The sequence below is a fragment of the Lissotriton vulgaris genome, chromosome 2_1 (genome assembly GCF_964263255.1).
Source record: "Lissotriton vulgaris chromosome 2_1, aLisVul1.2, whole genome shotgun sequence".
Lineage (NCBI taxonomy): Eukaryota > Metazoa > Chordata > Amphibia > Caudata > Salamandridae > Lissotriton > Lissotriton vulgaris.
This window is the reverse complement of record NC_141687.1, coordinates 669,474,548-669,492,567: the sequence shown is the minus strand read 5'-3', so window position 1 is coordinate 669,492,567 and position 18,020 is coordinate 669,474,548. Positions and strand designations below refer to the sequence as shown.

Sequence of the window (18,020 nt, the reverse complement as noted above, 5' to 3'; positions counted from 1 at the left end):
CTTGTTGGGGTGTTAAACCTACTCATGCAACAGCCACAACTTCTGTCAGGGTGAACTACAAAAGTTACAAAATTAACCTTAGCTTAACCCTCTGATAGCGTGGCACAAAAGCAGTGAGGCTTAACTTAGAGGCAATGTTAAAAGTATTTGTGCTGCACACAGAATTAAAATTAAAGCACAAGACAAGCAAAATCCCACAACAATTTCCGATAACTGAGTAACTGGTAATAACTTATTTGACACCAAAATGACAAAAATCCAATCAGTAAAACATGAGTTCTGAATTTTTGAAGCTTAAGGTAAAAACTAGGACCCAAAAAAATCAAAGGTACCAACCTCCAACATTTAATCGTGAGAGCCCAGGTCAAAGTAAAAAAATCTGGCCTACCACAATGGAGCACAAGTCAGGTACAAAGAGTGGATTGGTCAGCTTTACCTTCAGATTTATAATAATTTTCAAGAAAGGCGGTGTCCGAGGAGGAGCCGTTATTGTTGGGGAGCCACTGAACAAGATTTGCTGCTGCAGAGAAGAACATAGTGGAACATAGTGCGAATTGGCAGGAAGTCAGGCTGACTGGTGATGTACTTTGGGCAGATAGATGAGCAGGAAAATGACAACTTGCAAAAAGAGGCTTCTTAAAAATTGTAACTTAAAATCCGACTCTACCATTAAAGAGGATTTTAATTTACACTTTCTCAGACACCAAACATGAAATCATTACCTATTCTTGATCAAAAGTTAGCATTTATTAAGTGTAATAATGCAACCCAAAGTTATTCGTTGGGAGACGTAGGCCCCACAGTACTGAAAAATGAATTTGTGAGCTTTTCTCTACCAGGACATGTGAAACTTAAAAGTACGTTTCCAACGTTATAATTACAATGCACCCTGCCCTATGGACTTCCTAGGGCCTACCCTAGTTAGGGCTAACGTATATGTAATACATGGGAAGGCTAACACGTGGCAAGTTGAATTGGCAGTTTAAAACTGCATGCAGGCTGCATTAGAAGTCCTGGAACATGTTGTAAGGGGTTACTTAAGTGGTTAGCACAATAAGTGTTGCAGGCCCACTAGAAGCATTTTATTTACTGACCCTGGGTATATGGTATACTACTTTACTAGAGACCTAAAAGTGAATTAAATATTGCTTTAAGGTGTAAGCCAATTTTACTATGTTTTAGGGAGTGAGCACTTTAGCACTTGTTAGCAGTGGTAAAGTGCACAGAGTCCTAAAGTCCTCGAAAACAAATTCTGAAATATAGGAGGGTGAAGGCAAAAGGTTTGGGAGGACACCACTGGAAGGCTGACAGGTTTCACATGGGCTGTATGGAATATGTTAGTATTCGGGACCAGGACACTTGTAGCACACAACCTCAATAGTCGCAATTGAGAACAGTAACCCCTGACTGCCAAGGGATTCTAAGAAAATACATCATTGTTGGAATCACAGAAGCCAGGGCTGATAGAAAGATGTTCTCCACCTAAGATTGATCCTAAGGTAGATCTTTTGCAGTCCTACTCTCCCTCTCAATTTGTCACATTTGCTGCTTGTTTGGCCATTTGCCAGAAAAGACTGGGATGGGTTAAGATGGCATTCCAGCAGAGTTGCTGGACCCCCTTTTCATATTTGTCAAAGTAACCCCTGCGGACCCTGCACAGAGACATTTTAAGGCATGGGCAAAATGGGCTGTGGCCTAGGGCCCCCTGCCATTCAGTGGGGCCCCTGATAGAGCCAGCTCTCTTTTGCAGGGAGTCTTACCCAGATGACCTTGAATAACTCTTAAACAGATTGTTGCAAATAGCTTTTTCCTTCCATTTATTTTTATTCTGGGTAATGTATCCATAAAAAAAGTTTATTTTAGATCCAAACAGGATCTCAGATATGAGAAATGGGTGGATATCACAGAGATTATTTGCAGTTATATTAGTAAGCTTCTACTGTCTTACAATATTGAAAACATACATCACTAACCCTGAATGTTAGATATAAACACATTTAGAATTTGAACCAGTGTGTTTGTGCATTGTTTGTGATCCGGTCAAAGAGGACACTAGAGAGAGTTGAAACATGATCATGAATTTAAGGCTGATCCGCATAGGAGCCCCCAAAATACGTTTGGCCAACAGCCCCCAAAAACCTTACGATGTCCCTGACCCTGCAGAGTACTCTGTACCTTCCTAATAATGTCTTGTATTGATTTGCTTATGAGGAGTTTTGTACATGTAAATGTATGCTGCACAATTGTAAAGACGCAATAAACCGTTAGAAAATTAAATAACTCAATAGGCCAGAATGTGTTATTTGGTTTATGTACATCTTGTAGTGACATTTACCACCTCTTTCAGGCACTATCCCCGTTGCGAAGTCGTGAACTTTGGATCTTGGATTGCATTCTCGTTTCCAATGGCCTTATTAATCCTCTTGCTTTCCTGGTTATGGATAACATGGCTTTTCCTCGGCTTTAGGTATGTATGAACTTCTTTCATATTTCGTTCAACCATTCGCTTATAAGTTTGTGAACTTTGGGTTCTGATTGAAAATCCAAAATTACCAGGAACAACATAATAATATTGATAATTACCTTTAGTTAGCATTTGTGTATTGAGGAAGACGTACTTTTTAAAGGGTGTTAGGTCTATTTTGTGCACTTTTCTTCTTTAAAGTCGATTTTCGTGATCCCCGTATTAGTTCAGGCAAATAGTTTCTCGCTTAGAGTTGGGCAGTAGGTATATTTATAAATAATGAAAGAGGTTAAATGGAAGGTTGTTTTGGAAAATAGCAATGCTAACTGAAATAAAATACAGACAATTAGGGAATTATAGTCATTTTCAGTACGGGCTCAATACTTAATAACGTTATAAAAATGTTTTTTGTACGTACTTACATACAGTCATATTTTCCTACTCTCTGTTGCTAAAGTGTTGAGATACAGATGTGCTTTCGTCCTAAGTGGTTGTTAACTCAAGACAGTTCACACATTTCCTTTAGCTCCTTGATGGCAAAATTGAGCAAAACTGCTTTTTCCTCAGTGCTTCAATAACAAAGTGTTTGTGATTCTTCATAATTCTTCAGTGAACTGGAATATATTTTTGGCTCTAATGATTTTGTGGTTTAGAGTTTTAAAGAATAAAGAAACTTCTCCTTTAATGGCTTTAAGTGGCTGCCAGAATAGGCATATAGTGACACCTACAGCACAGTTTCCTGAAGGTTATACTCTATTAAAAGGCGCAGGGGCAAAATAACAGATTATTTGGTGGAAAACCATATTAATTTTTCTTGTAAAATACTATGTTTATCATTTCGGAACTAATGTGTTACACGATGTTTCAAGATGTTCTACTTCGTTTCAGCTTTAAAGAAATATGTTGTGGCAAAAAAGAGCATTTGCAGAAAGATGAAAATTCCAGGAACATTTTGAAACAAGAATACGAAAAACTAGGGCCATTCAGGTAAAGTGCACCCTTTTTATTTTAGTAAAAAAACTTCAAATGCAGGTACTTTTATATGTTTTGTAAGGTGGCATATTAAAACGAAAGTTTTTCATTGAAATTGCCCAAATATTCCCAATAACCTGTTATTCTACTATATGCATTAAAGTATGTTTCAGCACATGGAACATTCCAGTGTAAAAGAGATGCTTGTCACTAAACACCTGTTATTCAGTGTCAAGATGCCAGAAGGGATGAAGGTGGGCGTTTACAAAACACATGTGTTATGTTATAGTATATGTTCTAACATATGTAACATTCCACTGTAAAAGGGATTCTTGCCAGGTGTTTCACTATTAGTGTTACATTATAGGATCTTTGTAACACCATTGAACAGGTGGGGCAGGTAGCAAGAGAACAAAACCGTAATAGGTTGCGTTTAATGTCTTATCTCTCAAACAGACTTGGGGCCATATTATCAAGAACGGCGATAACATTATCACCGCTTTAGTCACAGGAAACTGATGCTAATGCCTCGATAAGGGGCTTGATAATATGCCCTTGTGAATTCCCAAAGAAACCCAGGTTAACACCAGAACCTGGGTTTTTATGGGAATTCACAATGGCATATTATCAAGCCCCTTATCGCCACGTTAGCAGCAGTTTCCTGCCCCTAAAGCAGCGATAATATCAATCAATCAAAGCATTTGTATAGCGCGCTACTCACCCGGAGGGTCTCAAGGCGCTTGGGGATGGGGGTCCACCACTGCTCGAACAGCCAGGTCTTGAGTTGCTTCCTGAAGGCGAGGTGGTATTGGGTCAGGCGGAGGTGGATGGGGAGGGAGTTCCACGTCTTGGCAGCCAGGTAGGAGATGGATCTTCCTCCCGATAGGGGCTCTTCGGATGCGGGAGACGGCGGCAAGGGCGTGGCTGGTCGATCGAATATTATCGCCAGTCTTGATAAAATGGCCTTCGGAGCTGACAGTCTAGGGTGACATAATTAGTGGGCTTCCAGACAGAAAATGGAGTTAAACTGGGGTTTCTGCTGTCAGAAATCTAAAAATTCCTTTGGTAAGTCTAGTTGAGTCATGACCCTCATTAGGAAGACGTTCCTCGAGTATAAAAAAAACCAAGAGATCAGCCAGGTGCAACCCTGTCTTACTTAGGCATCAAAGATAAAATGTTCAGAACATTCTTCATTGACACTATTTGTCACTGTGACTAATTGTTGAGCATACATCTGCTTTAGGATATTCACAAGGCCATCTTCTATACACGCAGCATTTACGATGCTCTAAAGCTCATTACTGTTTACACAATCAAAAGCCATGGATAGATCCATTACGTTAAATGAACAGTTCCTTCATACGGTTATCTATTCTCTCTTAATAATTACAGACTCAAGCCTCGATCTGCTGTGCAAGCACGTTTTGTAATCCACTATTTAAAAAAATATATATTTTTTTATTTTTGTTTTTCTTTCAATTCAGGTACCGCATACATTTTCAGGCAGTTAATTCAAGAGCACCGCAACATAAACATCTAAATGCAGGAAGACGTGTAACAGCGATACATATTTTAGTGTTGCATATTTCTCAAATACCCAGTCTCTCAGTCTCACCCTTTTACTCTCCTGCACTTTCTTTCTATTCTATTATTGAATCCACAGGTTCCAGATTTTCTTAAACTTCTTTGGACATCCTTTGGCTATGTATGTGTTTTTTCCCCCTGATATGCATAAGTGCATTCCCTTTTTACACTCACACAATGCAGTTAGATGCGCCGTTCACCACTTGCGTGCCAGATCTCGCTTGGCAACTACTAGGCCCAGAATGGCCAATATTAATTTTTTCTTTGGTAGATCGACATCCGTGGATATACCTAACAGCACAAATTTGGGGTCCATAGGTATCTTATCTCACAATATCCCTGTATCTCTTGACATTCCCGGATCGTGTGAATGTACGTGCCTGTATCATGGATGCATTTGAGGCAGTTAGGAATGTCAGCCCTTCCCATTTTGTGTAGACGAGCTCTGTCATAATAAACGCTATGCAATATCTTAAACTGAAAGAGGCGGAGTCGCACCTTAATCGCTACTTCTCTTGGGTGCATCAATGCAGTCTCCCAGTCAAGGTTCTCCATGGCTCCCAGTTCTAGTTCCCACCTTTCCTATAGCTTCGTGAGTGTGTCTGGCTTACTATTTATCACAGTTCTTCGATACATCCAAGAGACTGCTTTCTCGTTAATTTACCCCATGAGGAGTCTTTCCTCTAGCAGGGCATATTCAACGAGTGTCACTGTATCTATTTTCTGCGTCCTCCATGCGTGAGCCAACTGTCTGTATTTGTACTATAGCTTCTGGTGTAATTCATATTCCTTTTGGAGATGTGAAAAGGTAGCAGTTCTTTATGATTGATTTTAGAGATGCCCAACAAATCCCAATTCTTAAAGCCCTTTAATTTTGCAAATTCTCTGAGTCTCCCCCCACACAGAGTGGGGTCTCTCTTGTGACTTGATCACTCCATTTCATCTGCCTTACTGCTTTTTTCTACGCATTTATCGCTACCTGTGTGGCTGCTAATAAATTCTTGGCTCCCTTCCCACCAAAGAGGTAGGGAGTGGGGGGGGGGGGGGGGGGGTGTCTCGAATTCTGTACACTCTAGTGCATACGTAGGGTGGTCCCCTGGCATGTGTTCCTAGTCATTAATAACAAATAAATGGGTCGCCTTATAGTATGCCCTGATATCTGGGAGTGATATACCCCGGTTGTATTGGTTTTGTTGCAGAGTGGCAAGCGCCACTCTGGGGGTCTAACCATGCCAAAGAAATGTCCAGAGCGCCTCATCCATCATAACAAAGACATCTAATGGGAATGCGTAGTATGTGTTCTGGAGTGTATATATGTGAATTTAGGTAGTGATATCATTTTGCATTAGGCAGCCTTCCGTAGACGTGTCAGGGGCAATGTTTTTCACCTTTCTATGGCAGCATTAAATTTTGCGATGACTCGATACAAGTTTTGGTTAAGAGCTTTGGGTCTATTCACTGAGACATATACACTTAAGTATTTTATCCCATCTTTTTCTATTTTGAGTTGTCCCATATTCTCCTGCGGTTTGAAGCCCTGGCTTGCTGGGTATATGTAGGACGTCTCCCAGTTAATGTTATATCCTGCGTGCTTCGCGTACCATTCGAAAGCACCCAGGACGTTTGGGAGAATGACCCTGGGGTTTGTAACATAGAGGAGGATATCTTCCTAATAGAGGAATATGCGTTCATCTGTGGTCCCTTTCTCATCTCCTTGAAAGCCAGACATCTCCTGGTGTGCCCTGAATATACACACAAGAGGCTATAGGACTAGGGCAAAGAGTAGTGGGGATAGGGGACACCCCTGTCTTGTACCACGTTCTATTGTAAACTCTCTAGAGGTTGTTCCGTTGACCCTCACACGGGTCCAAAGGTTTTTCATAAAGGATAGTTATCCAGTGTCTTAATTTGGGGCAAAATCCGTACTTCTCGAGGACCAGCATAAGAAAGGGCCAATGGACAGTGTCAAATGCTTTTTCTGCATCTAACAACAGTATTAAATGTGGATCTGACCTGGTACTGGCAATTTCAAGCCAATTACGGAGTCGTCGAGGGTTTGAGCTAGTTGACCTTTTATGCATGAAACCAGATTGGTCTCAATGAATGAGGTTTGAGATTACTGTGTGAGCCTACTAGTTAGTATGCAGACTAAGATCCTTGTCTCCATATTTAAGAGTGAGATAGGTCGATGGGAACTGCACCTCTCTGGCGGTTTCCCTTTTTTGTGTATTATCACTATTGTGGCCGTCCGGAGGTCCTGCAGGAGAATGCCCACTTTTTGCGTCTCTAAAAACAATTTCAGGAGGTGGGGGCTTAGTAGGTCTGCATTCTCTTTGTAAAGCTCTGATGGTAGTCAGTTGGGGCCTGGGGCTTACTCAGGCTTCAGGGAACTGATAACCTTCACTAATCTCTGTGAGTGTGAATCCACTTTTAATGTTTGGGCTTCACTTGTTCGAGGCACATGAGCTGTAGATTGTATACTTTGCATACATCGCCATCTAGTGTTGGGCTCGGATGCTTACATTTTGTTTTACTTCGAAGAAGTCTCTGTAGTCACAAGGTAGGTGACACCTCCTTACGATAATAGCGCGCATTGGCATTGACTCCATCTCCAAATTGTTTTGCAAATAGAAAGAAATGTCCATGTGTGATGTATCTAAGAAAGATAACACTGCAACAGATAAAGGTACCCGGAGAGGCGGGTGGGCGTATATGAATCTACAGCTCTACATGCCAAGAACAGATGCATACTGGTAAGTAGCATGTTCGAGGCATATGAGCTGCAGATTCTACACTTTGCATTAGATCGACACCTGGTGTTGGGCTCGGATGATTGCATGTTGTTGTTGTCTTGGAAGAAGTCTTGTAGTCACAAGATGGGTAACTCCTCCCTTGGACGATAGTGTGTATGGGCATCGGCTCCATCCTTAAATTGTTTTTTTCCGCCACTGGCTTCGGATGCAAGTTTTCGGCTCCGGTTCGAAAATCTACTTTTCAAAGACTTCGATGCGCAAAAACTTATAAAACAAACTTTAACTTCAATATACATAGACTCAACCTCATCACTTCGATTCCGGTCGTCGACGTGGGCCGTTGGGCCTACCCACGTGGTGAGGCCTGCAACTCATGGAAAGGACACCATTCAAGAAATGCCCCGGGTGTGGAGCAAAATTTCCACACAGCGACCATCACGAGGTGTGTAACCTGTGTTTATCACCCGAACACGACGAGTCCAGCTGCACAGCTTGTGCGTCCTTTCGATCCAAGAAGATCATTTGAGATCGGAGGGCCCGTTGACTCGACATGCAGAGATCAGCTCCGGAACCAGTGGATATCTTCGAAGAAGGCCCATGTGCCGATGATCTCCAGATCGTATCTGAGGCAGACGACTCCGATGACTTGACGCGTGAGTACGACTGCCCCAACCCTAGCCCCAACCCATAAACTAAAGGCTAAGGTCAAAACTTCCCCTTTGGGGCCCAGTCGAGACCGAGACATTGCTTCGAAAGCCCAGTCATCGAGCCCGGCTCCAAAGAAAATATTAAAGCCTTCCGGTAACTCCATACCGAGCAAACCATACGTGCCGATACTACTAGCTCCCTCGGCACCGAAACCGAAAGAAGTCCCGGTTCCAAAAAAGGCTCAGAAACCGTCGACTCTTACACAAAAGACGGCACGAAACCAATGAAGCCTTCTTCGACCCCAAAATCTTCGGTGCCTAAACCCACAAAGCCTGATTCCGATACCTCCAAGCCCTCGAACCAGGCCTCGACTCTGAAAACAATACCTTCGGTGCCGAAAAGTACGCAAAGGACTATACAACAACTCCTAAGGCTAAAGACAAGCAAAAACCAGGCCCGGAGCCGAAAAAATCGGCGCCAAAAGCAATTTCTCCTTCAGCCCGGTTGCTCCCCCACGCTCCAGGTGCCCTGAAACGCTGGTATCGTTGGTCTCCAGCTTTTCAGTTTCCCAGCGCTGCATTCTGCATTGACTCATCTGCTTATTTAACTGTTAGCGCTGCAAGGTCGCTTTATAGCGCTGCATTGTTGAATTCATTTATACAATTGCGCTGCACTGTCGCTTAATTTATTAAAATAGCAGCGCGACGTCGCTGTGTCAGTATCTCTGATTTTGCCGACTTTAGACCTGGTTTGTGCGTGTAAGGCTCTCTCCCTACAATACGCTGTGCATTTGCTGCCCCTGGCTGTGCTTGCCTTTGACCCTCCATTTTGTGTTGTTGTTGTTTTCCCCTGGTCCGCCCCTCCTCCCGCCACCGCCTCCCAGCTGCTGCCCCTCCCACCCACGATTAATATCCTTCCTCGCTCCCGAGCTCTCTGTGACCGCCTGGACCCTCCTTCAGCCCGGTTGCTCCCCCACGCTCCAGGTGCCCTGAAACTCTGGTATCGTTGGTCTCCTGCTTTTCAGTTTCCCAGCGCTGCATTCTGCATTGACTCATCTGCTTATTTAACTGTTAGCGCTGCAAGGTCGCTTTATAGCGCTGCATTGTTGAATTCATTTATACAATTGCGCTGCACTGTCGCTTAATTTATTAAAATAGCAGCGCGACGTCGCTGTGTCAGTATCTCTGATTTTGCCGACTTTAGACCTGGTTTGTGCGTGTAAGGCTCTCTCCCTACAACACGCTGTGCATTTGCTGCCCCTGGCTGTGCTTGCCTTTGACCCTCCATTTTGTGTTGTTGTTGTTTTCCCCTGGTCCGCCCCTCCTCCCGCCACCGCCTCCCAGCTGCTGCCCCTCCCACGCTCCGCCCCCTCCACCATCCATTTATGACCAATGACCTAACGCGCAGCGTCCACGCGCAGCGATCGCGCCCCATTTGCGCCGAAGGTGCGCCTAAGGTAAGCCCGTCAACGCCCGTCCGCGCCTGGACCGCGCCCAGCGCTAGAGCCCCTGGTCCTCGCAATGCCCGGCCCTCCCGCATTACTTACGACGCCTCCACTCTCCTAGCCCTTAACCCCGGACGTTCCCCCAACTGCGTCCAAGCCGCTCCTAGACACACCCATGGACCCTTCTCATGCAACTACTGCAAGTTCGACGGCACCAAAACCAACCCCTCATCCACCGACACCAAGCAGAGACCCGACACCAACCACCTTAAATCCATCCTGCTCAACACCCGCTCAGTCCACAGACACGCCATCGAACTTTGGAATCTACTAGACACCATCTCTCCCGACGTCGCCTTCCTGACAGAAACATGGATGAACGCCTCATCAGCCCCTGACATCACCATTGCCATCCCTGAAGGATACAAGATCATCCGTAAGGATCGCATCGACCAAACAGGAGGAGGCATCGCTATCGTCCATAAGAACTCCATCCACATCTCAACCAGCTCAGACGTCAACCTAGCTAGCGCCGAACACCTTCACTTCCAGATCCACACCGACCCCAAGACCACACTCAGAGGCGCTCTCCTCTACAGACCTCCAGGACCCCGTGCAAAATTCAGCGACGTTATCACCGACTTTGTCACCCCACACTCCCTCCCCTCCGAAGAATACATCCTACTGGGAGACCTCAACTTTCACCTGGAAAAGAGCAACGACAGCAACACCACCTCCCTTTTGGACAACCTCGCGAACCTCGGACTCAAACAACTTGTCTCTAAGCCCACTCACATCGCAGGTCACACACTCGACCCCATCTTCACCTCCAGCAAACATGTCTCCTTCAGTCACACCACTACCCTCCAGTGGACGGACCACAGCTGCGTACACTTCTTCTACAATAAAACCACCACTCACAACCGACTTCAACCTACTCTACGAAGAAACTGGAACAAAATCACCATCGACCAGATCTCCTCTTCGCTTCTTCAAAACCCACCTACCCACTCCTCAAACCCCGACCAAGCAGCATTTAACCTCACCCAATGGCTGTCCAACAGCGCCGACACCCTAGCACCGCCGAAAAAACGTCAAATCAAACTTGGCAGCAAAAACGCCTCCTGGTTCAATGATGATCTTAAGAAATCCAAGAAGCTCTGTCGCTCCCTGGAGAAAGCCTGGAAAAAAGACCCAAACACCAGCACCAGGGACGCCTTCAAAAACGCCACCCGCATACACCACCAACTGATCCGGACTGCCAAGAAAACCGCATTCAAAGACCGACTAGACAACAACGCCCACAACAGCAAGGAACTATTCAACATCGTCAAAGAATTCACCAACCCCTCAGCCAACTCCAACGACATCACCCCCTCGCAAGCCCTCTGTGATTCCCTAGCCTCATTCTTCCACAACAAAATTGCAGACATCCACAACAGCTTCGACATCCAACCCGGAGACCATCCCACCCAGTCTTCTGCCTTACCTGCACCCCCCTCGAACATCCTTAACAACTGGAACCCAATCTCCACCGAGGACACCATCCGCCTGATGAACTCCATCCACTCAGGATCCCCCACAGACCCATGTCCGCACCACATTTTCAACAAAGCAGACTCCATCATAGCACCACACCTCCGAGACGTCATCAACTGCTCCCTCAACTCCGCCACCTTCCCGGAAAACTGGAAACACGCCGAACTCAGCGCCCTTCTAAAAAAACCCACAGTGGATCCCACCGAACTCAAAAACTACCGCCCCATCTCGCTCCTACCATTCCCGGCCAAAGTCATCGAGAAAGCCGTCAACAAACAGCTTGCGCCTTCCTCGAAAGCAACAAATCCCTCGACTCTTCACAGTCCGGCTTCCGAGCCAAACACAGCACGGAGACCGCTCTCATCGCTGCAACAGACGACATCCGAACTCTACTAGACAATGGAGACACAGTCGCCCTCATCCTCCTCGACCTCTCCGCAGCCTTCGACACAGTCTGCCATAGCACTCTCCTACAGCGCCTCAATAACATCGGGGTCCAAGGAAAAGCACTGGAATGGATCACCTCATTCCTCACCGGAAGAACCCAGAGAGTCCGCCTCCCACCATTCAAGTCCGAGGCCACTGAAGTCATCTGCGGCGTACCCCAAGGTTCCTCACTCAGCCCCACCCTCTTCAACGTATACATGAGCCCCCTCGCAACCATCGCTCGCCAACACAACTTCAACATCATCTCCTACGCAGACGACACCCAACTGATCCTTTCACTCACCAAAGACCCAACACCGCCAAAACCAACCTACATGAAGGCATGAAAGAAGTAGCAGAGTGGATGAAGCACAGCCGTCTGAAACTGAACTCAGACAAAACAGAAGTCCTTATCTTAGGCACCTCCCCCTCCGCCTGGGACGACTCTTGGTGGCCAGAGGCCCTTGGAAAAGCACCCATCCCGACGGACCATGCACGAAACCTGGGCGTCATCCTGGACTCCTCTCTCTCGATGAACAGACAAGTCAAGGCAGTCTCATCTTCATGCTTCAACATCCTCCGCATGCTCAAAAAAACATTTCGCTGGATCCCCACCGAAACCAGAAAGACAGTCACCCATGCATTGGTTACAAGTCGCCTGGACTACGGAAACACCCTATACTCCGGTATCACCGCAAAACTCCAGAAAAAACTACAACGCATCCAGAACGCATCAGCCAGACTCATACTTGACATCCCACGCAAAGACCATATCTCTAGCCACCTGAAAAACCTCCACTGGCTCCCCGTCAATAAGAGGATTACTTTCCGACTCCTAACCCACGCCCACAAAGCACTCTACGAAACTTGGACCCTAATGCCTCAACACACGACTTTCCTTCTACACCCCCCCTCGCCAGCTTCGATCTTCCAACCAAGCCCTTGCTACCATTCCCCGCATCAATAAAACCACCATGGGAGGTAGATCCTTCTCCTACCTCGCAGCTAAAACCTGGAACTCACTCCCCACCCACCTACGTCTCACACAAAACCACCTAGCATTCAGAAAGCAACTTAAAACCTGGATATTCGACAAGTAACTCCCTTCCCCTCCTCAAGCGCCTTGAGACCCTCTGGGTATGTAGCGCGCTATACAAATCTCTGACTTGACTTGACTTGACTTGACTTTACACCTGATCCTTTGCAAAAAAGGATATACATAAACTTGCGTAGACTACATGGGATGTTGGCCAGGGCACACACACTGCAGGAACCAGCTATAATTGCATCTCTCGGCGCAACAATGGCATTTGATACGATTGAGTGGCCTTATTTGTGGGCAGTATTGGCTAAGTTTGGGTTTGGTCCGGGATTTATTGGCTGGGTGCGACTGTTATACTCGGAGCCGCTTGCCGAAGTGGTGGTAAACAGGGTCTCAGATTCTATTGTGTTGGGACGGGGTACCCGACAGGGCTGCCCATTGCCCCCCTTCTTTTCGCTTTAGCAATAGAGCCCTTTGTCACTTGGATACGTTGGGAACCTTCGATTAGGGGTCTGTAGTGGTCCCCTGATTGGGAGGACCGCATATCTTTATATGCAGATGACATTTTGTTATGTTATGTTAATAACTATTTATAGAGCGCTCGTACACCCGTGGGTTTCATTTAGCTTTACTTGGCCTCTCCCCGGAAGTCTCTTATTGTGGTTTTTGATGTCCTGGCCTCCTTTGGGAGAAATTCTGGGCTTTCGATTAACTGGAAGAAATCCGTTTTGTTTGTACTAAAGGGTGATCCCCCAGTCCCTCCTAGGAATTGTCCTATACAATTTAGTGAAGAAGGGTTTAAGTATCTGGGGATTTTTGTTTCCATAGATCTCTCAATTAGATATTCTCGAAATCTTCTGCCCCCTCTCCACTGGCTGCGGAGTGATGTCTCGAACTGGAAGAAGCTCCCTCTTTTGTTATTGGGAAGAGCGACCCTCTTCAAAATGATGGCTCTCCCACATTTTATTTATGTTTTGCAAAATACTTTGAATGTGGTACCATCAGGTTATTTTCGTGAAATTGAGAGCCTAAAGCAGAGCCTGTTGTGGGAGGGCAGGCCTCGCATTGCATTGTATAAATTGACTCTTCCGTGGTACGATGGCGGCATTTATCTCCCGGATATCAAAAGATATTACTGTGTGGCCCATTTGGCGGCAATTAATCATTGTATGGTCGAATGGATGACCCTGACTATGCCATCAATAAAAGGCTTCTTCCCGATCACAATTATAACAGAGTCCTGTATTGTCGTCCTAACAGGGTGGCCTTAACAGGCCCCGCTAAGCACTCCATCCACATTTGGCATGTGGCCACTGGCTCGCTGGGGTGGAGGAATAGATTGACCTTGGCTACCCTGCTATGGGACTCCGAACAGCTTGGCAAGTTGTGGAAGACGAAAGGCTTTGATAAGTGGGAACTCATAGGCATCTCAGCAGTTAACCCCTCCCATGCTCATGACGGAGCCGCTCCGTTATGAGCATCGGCTGAGCGGTTCCGTCATGGCCCTGCCGCCGCACCTGCGCGGCGCTGATTTCACGCCTGCGCGGCGCGTTCTATTGAGCGGGCGGGGTCATGACAGAACCGCTCCGTCACGAGCACAGCTCAACCGCGGCTCGTGACGGAGCGGCTCCGTCACGAGCATGCAAGCGCTGCTCGGCCCACCCGCCCCCCCTAGTGCTTTGGCGGAATTGCCGCCGCAGCAAGGGGTTAAAGATATCTGGGGTAAGGGAAAGATCAAATTGTTTCAAGATATGCAGACGGAATATAAACTTGCGCAATCTGGGTATTTCCGGTATGGGCAGGTTTGACATTCCCTCCTATCAATATTGCTCAGTGGGACAGAACCTTCAGAGGCATCCCCTCTGGAAGACAGAATATTGGACGGTCATCTACCTGAAAAAACGATCTCTGATATATTAAAAAATGATTAATCATAGGACTGACTCGCTTGAGCCATTGAGAGATAAGTGGGCTCAAGACGGCATAGAACTAGACGAGGAAGATTGGCAGACGGCTGTGTCCTCTCCTAGGGAGGTTGCAATTCTTGCTCGCCTGAGACTGGTCCAACTAAAATTTTTACATAGGATTTATATTACGGGACCCAGATTGGTACATATGGGGATATCAGACTCGGGGAAGTGTAAGAGACAATGTGGTTTAGTTGGTACATTTATGCAGGAGAAGTGTGGCTCAATGGTTAGAGCGGCAGACCCTGATGCAGAGGTCTGGCCCGGGACCAGGGTTCAATTCCTGCCTCGACGGATCTTGGGCTCATTTTCCTCAGACCTGATAATTCTCGCCCCGGTGCCTATTCTAATCATGGGTCCCACTCTGCAACTCTGGGCAATAGCTTGCTTAATCTCCACAACGGCCGCAACAGCGCTGGGATACCTGGCTACACCTTCGGGGTGCCCAGGAGTGGACATTTCACAGGGAAAAGCCAGGAAGGGTTCCACAGCGGTTTTCGTTACAGTGCCAGGATACCCCAGTTGGGGTATTAGTGCGCTTTACGAGTACAAATTACATTTACATATATTTTGGGAATGTGAACACATCACCACTTACTGGCGTAGCATACATAACACTATACATGGTGTTCTTGGGGTTTCACTGCCCCCGGAGGCCAGGAGATGTTTACTTAACATATGGGAATCCACTGACTTAAATACTTCACAGAGGCAATGGGTCACTCTTTAGTACATGATTGCCAAACGGAATATCGCTCAATTGTGGGGAGCGGAACAGCCCCCCTCCTTGGAAGGATGGGAAAATAATTTGGATTGGTGTATGTTTAGGGAGAAAACCACTTATCCTGCGAGGGGACGCCCTCAGAAATGGTCTAAGATTTGGGGGTCTTGGAACAATTACAGAGGGAAAAATTTTTCACCACCCACAGACGTTGTCCCTGATGATTCCCCCTCCCTGTGAAGTTCCGATGTAAATTTGAGTATTGTATATCCGGTTGCCCCTTGATGTCTACTCGGTTGCAGTGACTGACCCAATGTAATATAATTTTTTGCTGATGTTTGTTTCAATAAAAAGAAATATAAAACAAGGATATACATAGATCCAGAAACAGGACATGTTTCCACCACACCACACAGGAAGAAAAAGTCAGATACAGCACCTACTCCTCCAGTACCTGTCAAGAAGCATCATCCCCTATGCACCCTTCTTCTCCTGTATCTCCTTCTCCTGCTCTACCTTTAAACATTTCCCCTCAAAATTCTCATCCTCATTCTCCTCAACATACACCTCCTCAACAAGAGGCGGATGATGATCAGTATAGCATGGGGGGATTGAAAGACCCAGATGATCCTTTCTCCTACCCAACAGGTTCACCAGACTGGGAATACCCAAACCCACAGAATATACCAGATATTCCAGACCCACATATATATACATCTAAACCTTCTCCTCCAGAAGACAATATTGGGTTTGGACACTTATTTAATAGGGCTGCCATCTATCACAATGTAACAATGCATTCAGATGAGGCTGAAGATTATTTTCTACTAGACACTTTTGAACAATCACAACAATCTGTTCAAATACTGCCAATGATTACCACCTTGGGTGCTAAGCTGATCCCCCTCCTGTGCTGATATTTACTGAATCCCCTTTTACATGACAAGCTCAGCTCGTCATGAGCACACGAGAGGTGTACCTCATGACGAGCTGAGCTCGTCATGAGCATCAAAGGGGTTAAAGGAGTCATTAAACATGCACCAGAAGTGTTTAAAGATCCTGTAAGAGCTAGAATCATAAACCCAAGAATAGAGAAAAATTACAGAGCTGCTCCTGCGGATCCTGCTTACATTAAAGGACAGCTACCCTTAGACTCCCTAGTAGTTTAAAACGCTAGGAAAAGAGCAAACTCCCAAACATCAGGCGAAGCACCACCTCCTGATAAAGAATCAAAGATTATAGATGCTTTAGGGAAAAAAGTAGCTGCACAAGCTAGCAATGCATAGCACATTGCTAACACACAAGCCCTCCTCTCAAGATACGACAGGGCTCACTACGATCAGCTAGATCAAGCAAATGACCTCATACAAGAGGGTAAGCTTATATCAAATGCCTCCTTTAAATGTGCACTACATGTAGCAGACACTGAATCCAGGGCAATAAACACCAGTGTCCTCCTTAGATGTCACGCTTTGCTATGCATTTCAGGATTTAAACAAGAAGTACAGACTACTATCTTAAATAAACCATGCAACCAACAACAATTGTTTGTACAGCATTAGACACAGCTCTTGAAAAAATGAAAAAAGACACTGACACAGCCAAGTCTATAGGAGCTCTGCAGTCTACACAAACAAGAGGCTCCTTTCATCGCTCCTTCTACAGAGGAGGCTCCATACAAGCTGGAGCAGACAATGCAGCTTCCTTTAAGACAAATACACAAGCATCCTTCAATAAAGGATACTTTAGATGGGGCTACAGAGGTAATAACAATAAGGGAAGAGGTTGAGGTAACCACAACAATCAATCCTCTTCTACCACTAAACAGTGACTTCGTTCAGCTCCCCCAACAGCATACCACTCCTGTAGAGGGGCGATTAACACAGTTCCTACCGGTCTGGAATTCCATCACAACAGACAAGTGGATGAGACAAATTATCCAGTATGGTTACTGCCTAGAGCTTACAGCTACCCCTCCAAATATACTACCCAGACAGCATCCAATGTCCACAGAACATCTAATGCTGCTCCAACAAGAGGTTCTCTCATTGCTGCAAAAAGATGCAATAGAGCTAGTTCCATTGCAACATCAAGGAACAGGGGTCTACTCACTCTACTTCCTAATGCCCAAAAAGGATGGGACACTAAGACCAATTCTAGATTTATTACCTCTCAATCTGTATATACACTCAGACCATTTCCACATGGTCACTTTATAACAAGTGCACCCATTATTGCAACAATGCAATTTCCTCACTACACTAGACTTCAAAGACGCCTACTTTCACATTCCTATACATCCTTCTCACAGGAAGTATCTCAGGTTTGTGATACAAGGACAACACTATCAATTCAAAGTCCTTCCATTCGGGGTGACAACTGAACCAAGAGTGTTCACAAAGTGCCTAGCAGTAGTAGCAGCACATCCCAGAAGACAACATATCCATGTCTTCCCATACT

At 45.7% G+C, this 18,020-nt stretch overlaps 1 protein-coding gene across 2 annotated transcripts in view; it reads left to right on the top strand.

The window, feature by feature from the left end:
• Positions 1 to 18,020, top strand: part of LOC147730952 (solute carrier family 13 member 1-like) — a 540,726-nt gene that overhangs the window by 318,932 nt on the left and 203,774 nt on the right. For both annotated transcript variants that reach the window (XM_086955853.1, XM_086955852.1), the window contains exons 9-10: positions 2,348 to 2,467; positions 3,353 to 3,451. In XM_086955853.1, coding sequence (XP_086811979.1) covers positions 2,348 to 2,467; positions 3,353 to 3,451 — 219 coding nt within the window. The remainder of the gene's footprint in view (positions 1 to 2,347; positions 2,468 to 3,352; positions 3,452 to 18,020) is intronic.